Below are 13,796 nucleotides of genomic sequence, written 5' to 3'. Positions count from 1 at the left end.
ACACACACACACACACACACACACACACACACACACACACACACACACACACCCCGGAAGGTTCTCACATGTTCCCAACAGAGGTGATAGGACTTGGCGACCATTACTCAAGTTCCTGCCCCCCCTGGCCAACCCATCATAGAAACGCTGGCATGCGGGTAAGTCGAGCGCTCAGGAGTCATTATGAGACGGACACTATGGTGTGTCAACGGCGCCTGCCCTGGCTGTCTCTCACCAACAATCCTCACAGCATTTTTGGAAGATGGGTCCTCATTTCACAGATCTGGAAATGGAGAGTCAGAGATGGTGTCATCCAAGAAGTCGTAGCTCTGGCCCCTGAGGAGCCAAAGTGTTGCTTTCTCTTCAAGAGCCGCTGTCACAGCTGAGGCAAGTCCAGAGGGGAAAACAAATCAGAACAGAAAGACCAGCTAGGGGGAACAAAGGTGGACTTTAGAAAAGCTACCCACCCCTAGGAAACCCTGTTTCCTTCCACGAAGTTTCGGTGGCCAGACCTGGGTAGCAGAACACTGCCATCTAGTGGTCCTGAGCCTCAATTCCCTTCCTCCAGGCAGCTCCATGGGATGGGGTCAGCCAGTCTTGATCTCATCACCACCACGCTGTGCTGGTCAGGGGTAGGTGTGCAAGCAGTGCCAGAAGGGACACTCAGCTTGCATGCCACTTGAATCAGAGGCCGGCATCTGTGGGGAACGCCAAGGGCTGTGGATGTGAGTTGAGGCCAGAAGTGGGATTGTCCTGGTAGGTGTTGAAGCTTTGCCCTGTAAGCAAAAGATCATCTTTCAGATTTTAATGCGGAGAAGAGGACACGAGGAGGCCATCGTTTCCCCACTTTGGCTTGAAGCAGGGCTCAGCTTGGCTGCGGGCTCTGTGGTGAGGTTTCTAAGCATCTGTCTCCATGGTTGGCAGCCCTCTGCGGTGGAGTCTAAAAGTCTCCTGGAGTTTGGCCTGAGGCCTTTAATGTTGGAGACGTCTGTTTGGGAAAGTTGAAAAGGAGTAGCCCACGGGATGAAGTAGGAGCCAGGCTAGGAGGGTGGAAATCCCAGGGGCAAATGGGAGGGCAGAGGGCCTGCCTGTTTTCCTACCAAGTGCCTTTGTGGGGCAGATATGCGCGAATGTGGCGGGCGGTGGGCTGGAAACTTGGCTAGAGAGCTGTCCAACAATAGGCTGAGTTATACGGACGCACGGAGTGGAAAATGATGCAGCTGTTAAAATGATGATGTAGGTAAATGTTTATTGATTTAGAAAGATGTTCACAACATATTGTTGAAAGAAAAGCAAATTACAAAATAGTTGGAGCGGTATGGGCTTGTTTTGATAAAAGTGTATTTATGTGTGCAGAAAAATCTGGCGTTGCTTACCTCCATGTGGCAAAATTATGGCTAATTAAATATTTATATTGCTTATATGTATTTTCTGATTTCTCTACGGTGAATGTGCAGTAAAACACTAATAGTGAAAGTTTGTATATCAACTGCAACCAAAAAATGTCTTTCTTGGGTCTCCATGCACTAAGAGCCCTTGAGAGAGTATAGCAACGCTCCAAAAGCGTTAGGGGTTAGAATGGGACTTGGGCCTGCATCTGGGGTCCAGGGCAGAAGCTGGGGAACTCCTCAGCTAGTACTGAAACAAAGTCACATACGCAGGAGGAATCCTCCAGCTTTGCTGACAAACCTCTCCTGCCCTTGCCATGTCTTTCCCCTCCAGAACCACTTTTTTATACCTGGAACAGTAGGCCATTGTGAGATGTCTCCTGAGGTAAAGGCTGGTCTCTAGTCCTGCTCTTTAGCTTCCCAGCTTGTAGGTGTATCAAAAGTCACCGAGGGCAGGAAGCAGTCCCACAAGCCTTCAATCCCAAAGGGGCAGTTGGAATCTGTGAGTTCCATACTGGCTTGGTCTATATAGTGAGTCCAAGGGGGACATGATGAGATCCTATCTAAAGCTCACTGGGAGGGCTGGAGACATAGCTCAAAGGTTAAGAACACTGGCTGCTCTTCCATAGACCCTGAGTTCAATTCCCAGCAACCACATGGTGGCTCACAAACCATCTATAATGAGATCTGGTGCCCTCTTCTGGTGTGCCAGCACATATGCAGGCAGAACACTATATAAATAATAAGTAAATCTTAAAAAATAAAAATACAGGTCACTGGGAACCTCTCCCACAACCTTCTTCAATAGGACATTGTTCAGGATCAGGGAAGGGGCTGAAGCCTCAAGGGCTCCTCCCTTCCCCGTGCTGGGACTCATTAGGGGAACCAGGAACCTCACCTAGCAGCAACCCATTACATGCTCAAATGAATACCGAATACCTGGTATGGACTATGGGATGTTGCTATGACAGGAAGTCAGGACTTCACTAGCTTGAGTGCTGAGAGGGGAAAAAAAATCTTCCAGGCCTTTGTCTGTAAGCTGGAGACCTGGCAGTGCTGAGCTGGCCACCCCCCCCCCCAGGACCTTGTGCCCACTGGATGACTCACCTTGGCATAAACACAATGGTCAGGGGTGGGCACACAGCCTGCTTTCCGCTGTACTCCAGGCACCCTTCGATGCTTTCCGAGAAGTCCATTGAGCTGGGAGCTTGTACTGCACCCGAGGCTGACATCCTGGCATCTTGGGATAAAAGCAGCCCAGGGGGCTGCCCTTCCCGCATGTCTCCCTCATTGGCAGCAGAGAACAAGGCTCTATTCAGCAAGTGCCCTGGAGTAGAGACCAGAAGCTCGAGCATGGGCAGAAGGCAGGGGTTGAGGGGGGAGCAGAGCTGTCTGTTTTCCAGAAGCCCAAGGGCACAGATGGCTAAGGCGCCTGGGAGCGACCTGAGTGGAGGGGATAATAGGCCTGAAGTCTCAGTGGCAACAGTATCCTCCCTGCCATAGATGAGGGTGGATTTTGGTTTCCCAGGCCTACATGTCCCCCTGAGGCCTGATGTGTGGGAACCAGAAGGAGATAAATCTGCTGGGAGAAAGGGATGACCAGGGAGACAGGGTGTTACAGAAATGACTCCAACATGCACAGCCAACTCATTTATAACTACTTGGGGAGCTGTCAGCTGGGCCAGGCTCTGGGAGGGACAGAGGGAAGCTGGACCAGGGAGAAATGGCCACAGAGGGGCACAGAGAGGAGGCCTGCTCTCTTGCCCTATTAGGGTCTGCACGCATTCCTTCTGTCATGACCCCTAAATACACGGCTAGAGGTTGGAGTTGACCCTGAGAGTCACAGGGAAGAGCCCCACCCAGCCCTCTACTCCAGAATGCCAGGGATGAAAAGACAGCAGTGGAGGGGCTCCAAGGAGAGGACTCTGGACGTCTGTTGGGAATGGGAGTCAGCAGGAAACTGTAATGTAGGCTGATCCTGGGTGGGGGGCCGTAGGTTCTTCAAGTTCCGAGCATCTCACAGGTCCACTGAGAAGTTTAGAGTGAGGGCAGCCCTGGTTTACAGGCTCTAACGGCTCACCCCTGCCCAGTTTGTGCTCTCTCTCTCCTCTCTCTCTCTGTGTGCTCGCACGCGCACACGTGTGTTCTCTGCACAGATGTTCGTGTGTGCGCACGTACATTGCTCCTCAGGCACTGTTGCCTTGGTTTTCTGAGACAGCCTCGCTCCCTGGGGCCTGGAACTCACCAATTAGTCAGTGAGGCCCAGAGATCCTGCTGATTCTCATTCTCCCAGCCCTGGAATTACAAGTTTGCACTGTCAAACCAGGCCCTTTGTATTCATTCTGTGGCTAGAACTTGTGTCTTCATGCTTGACAGGCAAGCAATTTATGGACTAAGCTGTTTCCTCAGCCATTCTATCCCTCCCTCGTGATCCATCTTACCAGAAAGGGGAAGGTCTCCCTGATCACTGGTGAAGCCAGGCTGGTGTGCCCAGGGAAGCTTTGACTCTGGGTACAATGACCTCAGTGGGATGAGAGGAGCTCTCCCCATAGCTGGGCTTGGGCCCAGCTCCACCCCCTCAGGCTATTCAATGAGCGCTCTCAGGCAGTCAGGGCAGAGCCAGTCCAGCCCACTCCTCCATAAAGCCCTGACATCCCAGGAACCAGCTGAGGCAGGGCAGAATGGAGCGGAGACGCATCACCTCTGCAAGACGCTCCTATGCCTCCTCCGAGACGATGGTCAGGGGCCTGGGTCCTAGCCGCCACCTGGGTACCGTCCCACGCTTCTCACTGTCTCGGATGCCTCCTCCACTCCCCACCAGAGTGGACTTCTCCCTGGCCGGGGCGCTCAATGCTGGCTTCAAGGAGACCCGGGCCAGTGAGCGTGCGGAGATGATGGAGCTCAATGACCGCTTTGCTAGCTACATCGAGAAGGTCCGCTTCCTGGAACAGCAAAACAAGGCGCTGGCAGCTGAGCTGAACCAGCTTCGAGCCAAGGAGCCCACCAAGCTGGCTGATGTCTACCAGGCAGAGCTGCGGGAGTTGAGGCTGCGGCTGGACCAGCTCACTGCCAGCAATGCCCGGCTGGAGGTTGAGAGGGACAATCTTGCACAGGACCTCGACACCCTGAGGCGGAAGTGAGAAGCGGGGGGTGGGGGGGGATAGGGAAAACAGCTAGTGAGCAGTGAGACTGAACAGAGAGGGGTGCTCATCAGGAAGGCTACTTCCTCCAGCAAAGGGCTCAGCCTCTCAGCCTGGGAAAGGGAGAGAGCTATCTTTGCTCCCCAATAGGATGGGGATAGCCAGGAAGAGACAAAACTTCAGGGATCTGATTCCCAAAGCTCCCAGGGAGCTGGCCACCCTGGACACCTTTAATTCTGGGCAAGGCTGTGTGGGTAGAGAGAGGGCGCCAGCCAGCAGGTGCTTCACCTTTCCAGTCACTTGGCACTGTGAATGGCCAGAAGGGTTTGTGTCCACAAGGAGGCTCTGGTCTCCGAGGAACACGAAACACAAGAAAGAGCTGACAGGCCTGGGTGCAGGACCCAGATGACCCTGTCCCCAGCTTTTGATTCTGCTCAAGTCATTTTTGGTTGGCATAGCTGTAGATTAGTGGTCATGACACAACTGTCCTAAAAGACAGTGCCCAAGTCACACTCTGGGGCATGGTGCTTTGTATGTGTGTGTGTGGGGGGGGGCATTTGTGTATCCCTCTGGTACAGGAGGTGCGCTGGTGTTTGTGAGAGGGAGCACACGGCAGTGGATGCTCTTGTGTGAGCAAGAGCAGGTGCGCCAACCCTGATAAGGCGCCTCAGTAATGAGTTAAGGCAGAAGCCCTTATCTGCTCGCTCTCTCAGCCAAGGCCTCTGTCTAGGAACCCACTGTCGATTACCTCTCCTGCCACTCTACGGGTCCTGTGAGAGTGTTTTATGACAATCACCTCCAGAGAGGTTGGGACAGGGGTCCAAGGGTCCCCAGGAAAGCCTAAAGCCCACACTGTGCCCCCTACCCCAGGCTCCAAGATGAAAACACCCTGAGGCTGGAGGCAGAGAGCAACCTGGCTGCCTACAGACAGGTCAGAGAGATGGAGAGGGAGGGATGGGTGGGTGGGGCAGCCCCTGAACTTAGCCCTCCACAGCAGCTTCCCAGATCCCCACAAGGAGGGGGTAGACAAAACCGAGATCTGGAGGTCAAAGAGGCCCTCTCCCCACTCCAGGAGGCAGATGAAGCCACCATGGCCCGTGTGGATCTGGAGAGGAAGGTTGAGTCGCTGGAGGAAGAGATCCAGTTCTTGAGGAAAGTTCATGACGAGGTGAGGCTCAACAAGAAACTGCAAGTGAGAGGCAGAGAGACAGAGAGATACTCAGAGCAGAAAACAGAGAAACCAACCGTCAGGAAGAAAAAAAACATGAGAGAGAAAACATAAAGACAGAGAGACTAAGGGAGAGCACAGGGCCAGGTCTCTGGTTTCTTCTTCACATCAGCTCTGTGAGCCCTTCTCACACCGCCTTTCACAACAGGGAGGACACTGAAGCCAAGTAAAGTTAAGACACACCCCAAAGACACACAGCCCCTCCGGTTTCATCCTCTCTCCCACCTGTCTCCATCAAGATGTGAGACATTCATGAAAACCCCACTGAGGACATGGTGGTACCCATCTCAACACTTGGGAGGTAGAGGCAGGAGGCCCCAAGTGTTCAAGGCCAATTTCAAGTCTTGGGAGCAAGATAACCTCAAACTCTCATTCCATGCCCATTGGGAGTTTACTTTTTGACAAGGTCTCACTGTGTAGCCTTTGGCTGGCCCGGAGCATGCTATTTAGCCCAGGCTGGCCTCAAAACCATAGAGGCCCGTTCCAGCCTCCCACATGCTGGGATTAAAGGTGTGTGCCACCAAGCCTGCCATACGCCCATTAGGTTAGCATGGGCACACTTTTTATATCTATTTTATTTTGGTTTCTTATGCCTCTACCTCCCTTCTCCATCCCAACCCCTTCCAACACCCCAACACCAGGTAGGAGAGAAAGAAGGTTAGTGGAGAGAGGGGAAGGAGTTCTTTTTAGCTACTTCCTGCTTGTTAGGGTTGTCAGGTTCCTTAGGGCAAGTCCAATCTTCATTTCAGGATAGCTCCAACTTCTTCTCATCAAACTGCATCAAGAGCAACCAGGAGCAGCAGGTGGGGCAGCAGCCTTCTTTCTCAGAGCCCCCTTCCTCTCTCTCTGGGTTCTGGCATTTATTTTCTCTCAGAATTAAGCTATCTGCTGCTGGCAAAGAGCCCCCTTCAGAGCCTGCATGAGGCAAATAGTCTGCTGTTGTGTACATGAAGCAACCCCATAGCCCACACCTGGCATCAAAGCAAAACTATGTCTACAGTAACATAACTTGGGTTCTCTAAGACACCAAAACTTCCATAAATGGGTAGGCTAGGCACTTCCTTCAGTGAGGGCGGCCCCATTTCTCTGAGCCAATGTTCAGAGAAGTGTGAGGTCAAGAGAAACGCAGCCTGGACCTGAGACCTGAGCCTCTATTCCCCTCCTTTTATCCCCTTAGGAAGTTCGAGAACTCCGGGAGCAGCTGGCCCAACAGCAGGTCCATGTGGAGATGGATGTGGCCAAGCCAGATCTCACAGCAGCTCTGAGAGAGATTCGCACTCAATACGAAGCAGTGGCCACCAGTAACATGCAAGAGGCGGAGGAGTGGTATCGGTCCAAGGTACGTGTGGGCCCGCCTGCCTCTCCAGGCAGCCCTTCCTTCCTCCATCAAGGAAGCTTGGAAAATAACCTGAGTGATCAGTCTCGCCCGGAGAGATGACCTGTCCAGAACCACAACCGCATTACTGCTTTCCAAACTTCTCATTGTGATTGCTATTGCCTTTAATGAGCAAGGTTAATAAGTTAACTAGCTTGCCCGATGACCAATTTAAGAGATTTTTTTTCTCAGTCCTAACCCGTCTCGTTAGAGAGCCTGCCTTTGTGATGACTCTGCCAGTCTATGTCCTATGTTACTGAACGTCTACTGCGTGCCAGGTACTTTGAAGATACAGAGGAACATTTGGTCAGACGATGTCAGTTTATACAGACAATAGGCAACAGGGAAGATGGGGGGGGTGGGGCTTGTGTTAGACAGGCAGCCCCCGAGGGAGACTCTGGTGGAAAACAGGCTCTATGAGGAAGCCTGAGACAGAAAAGCACAAACAAGGGACCAGAGATGCTGCTGGCCCAGTAAACCAAGTCCAGTGTGACAGCCTGGGCAGTATGAAGGCCTGGAAAGTCCCTGGGTTGTAGTTGCTGCTCCTGGGAGAGAGACCTTCGTTCCAGAGGTCGTATATATCCCCCGGTCTGTGCTCTGTGTCATTTGAAAGGCTCCCATCCTCCCCTCAACTTCAGGTCCTCTCGGCTTAGTTTGCAGACCTCACAGACGCTGCTTCCCGCAACGCAGAGCTGCTCCGCCAGGCCAAGCATGAGGCTAATGACTACCGCCGCCAGCTACAGGCCTTGACCTGTGACCTGGAGTCTCTGCGTGGCACGGTGAGCAGCTGCCACCCAAGAGGGGAGGAAGTGGGGGCAGGGCAGAGTGGGCGAAGCCGGGGAAAAGATCTGAAAAGTTGGAGATGGGGTAGGGAGCCGAGAGGAGGGGGGCGGGGTCAGGGCCTCGAGGCCAAGCGGATCAGTCGGCCTCATCCTGCAGAACGAGTCCCTGGAGAGGCAGATGCGCGAACAGGAGGAGCGCCACGCGCGGGAGTCCGCAAGTTACCAGGAGGCCCTCGCTCGGCTGGAGGAAGAGGGCCAAAGCCTCAAGGAGGAGATGGCCCGTCACCTGCAGGAGTACCAGGATCTACTCAACGTTAAGCTAGCTCTGGACATCGAGATCGCCACCTACAGGAAATTGCTGGAGGGCGAGGAAAACCGGTGAGCGCTAGGGAGCTCGGGGCCCACTGCCGCTCTGAAGCCCTCTTGTTCCTCCCAGTACTCAGGAGCTAGCCTTGCATCCGCTCCCACCTGCAGTGTTCAGCCTGCCACAGTAGGCATTCGAGAAATGTCTGAAGAATAAATAGATGGGTCAATCAGTATTATTTCCCAGGGCTGAGAACTTGAGTTATTCCCCAAACTAAGGGGCTCACCCCCAAGCCTTGACAATAAAGATGGAATTTCCTGTGGCCTGAGGGGTTTGTTCCACCTCCTTGGAGCTATTGTGACAATTTTTTTTAATACCCCATCTCTAAAACCTCCACCCTCCTTCCTGAAGGTGTTTCCAGCTCCTGGAGAGTGTTGGCTGCTGGGTTGAAAGTTAGGTGGTGGGGGCCCCATAGTAGCACTCCAGTTCCAGGGATCCAACACTATCGTCTGCCCTTATTTATTTATTTATTTATTTATTTATTTATTTATTTATTTATTTATTCATTCATTCATTTATTTCTATCCATCTATCCACTATCTATCTATCTATCTATCTATCTATCTATCTATCTATCTATCTATCATCTATCCATCCATCCATTTTTGAGGGCACAGGGCTTTAAATCCAAGCACTTGAGAGGAAGAGGCAGGCAGATCTCTGTGAGTTTGAGGCTAGGCTGATCTCTATATTGAATTCTAGGCCAGCAGAGACAGCATAGAGAGACCTTGTCTGAAAGAGTTGGTGGCGGGAGAGCATAGAGAGACCTTGTCTGAAAGAGTTGGTGGTGGGAGAGGGAGAGATGAGAAAGGAGGGAGAGAGAGAAGAGGAGAGAGAGAGAAGAAGAGAGAGAGAGAAGAGAGGAGAGGGAGAAGAGAAGAGGAGAGAGAGAGAAGAAAAGAGAGAGAGAAGAGAGGAAAGGGAGAAGAGAAGAGAGGGGAGAGAAAGAAGAAAGAAAGAGAAAGAGATTGCTTGATTGATTAGGGAATGGAGTCAGACTGGCCTGGCAAAAGCTCTTGAGCTATTCATGCTGGCCTTGGACCAGAAGCTTGCCTGGGAATGTCCTAGGGTGACATCATCATCCCTACCTTCCTCTCTCTTTCAGCATCACCATTCCTGTACAAACTTTCTCCAACCTGCAGATCCGAGGTCAGTATAATGGGGACTTGTGGGAAAGGGCACTGAATTCCCACCTCCTCCCAGGCCTGTGAACTTACTCTTGGGGACTTGTGGCAAAGGGAACCTTCATGACCCTCCACTGAGATCCTAGACAGAGCACAGCAAGCCAGGGCACGTAGCTGTCCCTGTCTCTCTGCCCTGTGTCTTCACCTCTAGCTGAACCCTTGCAAAACCTGGTGCTAGGTCTGAAAGCCACGAACAAGCTTTGCCCTTCTGAGTGTTTTATGTTATTTCTTTTTAACTGCTTGTCACTACAGGGGGCAAAAGCACCAAAGAAGGGGAATCCCACAAAGTCACAAGACACCTCAAAAGGCTCACAATACAAGTTGTGCCAATCCAGGCTCACCAGACTGTAAATGGAGCCCCGCCAGCTCTTGGTTAGATAAACGTCTTTCAGTCATGCACGCTCCCCGGCTTGACAGGGAAAGAGCCTCGGCAAGTCTGTTTCCCTGGTCCTCTCAGCCTCCTTCCTCCCAGGCCTCCTCTGAAAGGACTGGGACCATGTCCTTTTTTCCAGAAGCTTCAGTGCCCAGCCCCAGTCCTGGCTCTGTGCGATTAGATTATACCAACAGAACGGGCTAGCCTATGTTAAACGTTAGGTTATACTAACAGGGCTAGCCTATGTTAAAGGTGGCATGTCCCTGCAAGCTCAAAGGAGATGCTCTGAAGCCTCCGAGCAAGTGCCAGCCTCTGCCTCACCTCTTTCTGTCACTAGGCGGTCCCCTTGGGTCTTGCAGTGCCTGTGGGCTGGCTCTGTTTGATTCATGCGTCCTCTGCTGCTTCACTCAGTGCTGATTCAGCCCAGAGGACGAGTTCCCTCTGGACTGCTGTTCTTGCAGTGAATAAAGTTTTATGTTCCCTGCTCGTCATTTTAAATATTAGCGAGTGTGACATGTTATATTTTTCTCTCTAAGGGGAGGGGGTGGGCCAAATTATTTCTTAGTGGTATGTGGCCCTTTAATGATTCTCAGATTCAAGGAAAATTTCCACTTAGGAAAATTGGCCGTGCATATTTCAGGGTGTCATTCAGCATTAGAAAGTTAATTATTGCTGACCATGGAGAGGTAATAGTGCGAAATGCTAGACAGTCAAGGGTCACTAGAGTTCAGATAAGTGACAGAGAGAAGCAGGGATGGGGAAGGGTCCCACAAGGATCAGTCATTAACCTGTGTCACGTGTCATCACACATCAGTTCGTTGCTGCCTCACCATGTCCTAAGGAAGCAGGCACAATGATCCCATTTTGTAAGAGAGGAAACTGAGGCTTCTTCCTTGGTGCAGCCCTCGGTTGTAAGGAAGCCGGGTTCCGGAAAAGAAGGCCGAGTTGGCCGCAGGACAGCAGCAGGATGTTTCCAGTGCTGGGGGCATTTGGGAGTCTCCAGCCACTTTGGAAGAGCCAAGGCTTTCCCTGCCTAGCTAGATAGCCCCGTATTCATGACCCCCAGAGCATGATGGGGAAAGTTGGGTACAGGACAGGATGTCTAGTAGCGCAAGAGCCCATGGAGACCTCCTCTCCTCACACCCGCAGAAACCAGCCTGGACACCAAGTCCATGTCAGAAGGCCACCTCAAGAGGAACATCGTGGTAAAGACGGTGGAGATGCGGGATGGTGAGGTGAGGAAGGGTTCTGGTTGACCCACAGGAGTTCTTGAGACTAGATTGGAGAAAGCCTGAGACTAGCTCACTGAAGTTCCTTATTAACTAGCTACCAGGGGCTCCCAGTGGAGCTCTGGAGGAAAGGATGAACCTGGAATGTAATGCCCCTTCCACAGGCGGTGTGCCAAGGGCAACCTGAGTACCAAGGCCATTTGATGGTCCAGCTCTGACTGGGACAGTCAGGGAAAGAGAAGCCGTGCAACTTTTACTCAAAGGAACTTTCCAGAGAGGAATTGGAAGGGGAAATAGATATAGCATGGCCTTCTCCACATGTTGGGGTGGCGGCGGCAATAGCTACTCATGCCATGGTGTCAGGCATGACATTAAACGCTTTACAAGTGGTATCTCACAGCCCAGTTTGGCCACAGCGTGATGTAATTACAGTGACAATCAAGGAAGACAGATCCAGGACGGCTGGGGACTTGCCTCAGGATGCAGTTTAGAGCGGTGGGCCTGGGATCTGCATGAGCCCCTAACTGAACGCTGTGCACCTTCCCTGTCCCTGGCAGGTCATTAAGGAGTCCAAGCAGGAGCACAAGGATGTGATGTGAGGTGCGCCCACCTGGCGCCCCGACCCCCCTCGCCACACAGTGTGAGAGCCCAAAGCTCCTCCTCAGATAGTCTTGTTTTCCCTGCACAAGTCTCAACCACGTTAGCACTCCCCGTCCTTTTGTTTTTATGACTGTCTGCTGCCCTAGGCTCCATTAGTACTGAGCTTGACAGATGGCACATGCCCGGCACCTCCAACTAACAGGATACTCACCCCAAAGGGGCCGGCAACTGGGTTAGAATTGGAAGGAAAGACAGGCAGGGCAGGGAGACTTAACAAATCATTTCCTTCACCCTTGTTGTTATGGAAACTGTTGCCAGAGCTGGAGGTCTCCGGGAACTGGACTTTCGAGTTTCCATGGGCTGCTGGAGGAAGACAGAAAGTCAGAGAGAAAGGGAGAGTCCCCAAGGCAAAGGAGCTCTAGCCAGAGATGGACACATCCAGAATAACCCTGACCGATCTAGGAGAGGGTAGGGCAGACCTGCTTCTCGGAGTGGCCACTGAGGCAGTCCTCAAGGGCCCTCCAGAGTGTCTCAGCACCACTGAGCAGCCCTGCAGGTCGACCGCCCATGAGCATGTGGACACTCGGTTCTCAGCACTTGGCGGGGGCGGGGGTGGGGGTGGTCTTTAGCGTAAGTGGAGAGGGAAGTAGGACTGAGAGGGGTAGAGGTGGGCTGCCTGGCCTCTAAGTGTGGCTGCAGAGAGGTCAAGCCCAGAAAGGCTCCCGTCCTCAGGCTGCAGGGGTGCCGGTAGTGGAACGAGAGTCTTCAGACACTGGAGTTGGACGCTGTAGGCAATTACGCTTGGCTCTGAGTCCTGGGAAGCAAGGAAGTGACATTCTCTTGAGGACGCTGGGGAGAGAGGGACTTCTGTCCAGTGGGCGGGGTGCACCTGTGTCTCACTTGTGAAGGTCTATTCCTGGCTGCACAATCCTGTCACTCCGTATGACCGCTGCCTCCCAACCCTCACGAAACCACAACCATCCTCCTGAGACTCTCCATCCCGCAATTACTAGCTGCTGTTCTCTAAGCCAAGGGCCTGTGCCCTTTCTTATGCGTATACATAACACTAACCTATAGTTCTTGGCATCACCCTATTTGACAATTTGAGAAACTGAGGCACGAGCCAAGTAAACTGGCGTACTCAAGCAGCCTGGAGGCAACGCCTTCATGACAGAGCACTCTCTCTGAGGCTGAATTGTGGGCAGGTGATGGGGAATTGTGCCCAGAGATGGGGCTGAAAGTGTCCATTCCATTGTCCTTTCCTCCCTTCTAAGGTCAAAAAAGGGAAAGTGGGTCCCCTCCCTCTTCCCAAGACACTGTACCCTCTCCTCCCACTCCTTGCCACCTCTGCTAACCTTCAGAGCAGTGCTCTGACCTTCACTCCCTGGGGAGAAATAAAGACACATGCTGTAGCCTTCCTCAGAGTGTCTCTGATTTGTTCAGAAGGTGGGGTGAGGAACCAGACAAGACCCAGCTTGCTTGTTATCAAAGAACGTTCTGAGATCCTAGACCTCCATAGCAGCGGCTCCATGTCAAATCTCACCTCCAACAGAGCCCTGGTGCCTCGGCCTTTGCTCCAACCCCTTTTCTCATCCCCAGTGACTCCAGCCTGGGTGCCATCATTCAAGAAAGTCCTGTGTTTGATCTCCTGGTTTCTGGTCCCTGTCTTTTGTTTAGTTTTGTTTTTGTTTTTCGAGACAGGGTTTCTCTGTGTAGCCTTGGCTGTCCTGGACTCGCTTTGTAGACCAGGCTGGCCTCGAACTCACAGGAATCTGCCTGCCTCTGCCCTCCCCGAATGCTTCGATCACAGGCATGTGTCACCACCCTGGTTCTTGGTCCCTGTCTTTACCCTCATCTTCACACTTGCTGCTCTGCTCTTCTCAGAACAACTGAAAGCACAGAACACAGGCCGGCTCCTTCCCTCCACTTTTCTTTCTTCTCCATCCCATCCCCACTCTCATCCAGTTCGACCAGGGCCTAGCAGTAGTCCTCAGAGTCAAAGCACTTCCGAGGTCAACAACACTGACAGGTGATCTGATGGATCAGCTCACTTCCTTTTGTGTGAAGCAAGACGTGGTGTGTACCTGGCCGCTTCCCTCCTGACTTCAATCTCTGACCTGCCTCAGGCTCTTC

The 13,796-nt window shown here is 52.5% G+C and overlaps 1 protein-coding gene and 1 long non-coding RNA gene across 4 annotated transcripts in view; one reads left to right on the top strand and one right to left on the bottom strand.

Moving 5' to 3' along the window:
• The window catches only part of LOC129686407 (uncharacterized), a 3,721-nt gene extending 3,345 nt beyond the window's left edge, over window positions 1-376 (bottom strand). Inside the window, exon 1 of the long non-coding RNA XR_008721608.1 lies at window positions 236-376. This is a non-coding gene — a long non-coding RNA (uncharacterized LOC129686407). The remainder of the gene's footprint in view (window positions 1-235) is intronic.
• Window positions 377-4,002: 3,626 nt separating this feature from the next.
• Window positions 4,003-13,081, top strand: Gfap (glial fibrillary acidic protein). 3 transcript variants are annotated; one of them, XM_055620410.1, is made up of 10 exons: window positions 4,003-4,524; window positions 5,399-5,459; window positions 5,601-5,696; window positions 6,934-7,095; window positions 7,785-7,910; window positions 8,071-8,291; window positions 9,383-9,426; window positions 9,714-9,833; window positions 10,984-11,069; window positions 11,621-13,081. In XM_055620410.1, the coding sequence occupies exons 1-10, from the start codon at window positions 4,070-4,072 to the stop codon at window positions 11,660-11,662; spliced, it is 1,413 nt and encodes a 470-aa protein (XP_055476385.1). In that variant the 5' UTR covers window positions 4,003-4,069; the 3' UTR covers window positions 11,663-13,081. The 3 variants fall into 3 exon arrangements, with proteins under 3 accessions (XP_055476385.1, XP_055476384.1, XP_055476383.1); XM_055620408.1 differs by lacking the exon at window positions 9,714-9,833 and having other exon boundaries at window positions 4,006-4,524; XM_055620409.1 differs by lacking the exons at window positions 10,984-11,069; window positions 11,621-13,081 and having other exon boundaries at window positions 9,714-10,351.
• The last annotated feature ends 715 nt before the right edge of the window (window positions 13,082-13,796 follow it).

Source organism: Psammomys obesus, unplaced genomic scaffold (genome assembly GCF_907164565.1).
Source record: "Psammomys obesus unplaced genomic scaffold, mPsaObe1.curated_primary_1811, whole genome shotgun sequence".
In the NCBI taxonomy this organism is placed as follows: Eukaryota; Metazoa; Chordata; class Mammalia; order Rodentia; family Muridae; genus Psammomys; species Psammomys obesus.
The sequence above is the reverse complement of the archived record's forward strand: the minus strand, read 5'-3'. Positions and strand labels throughout refer to the sequence as shown.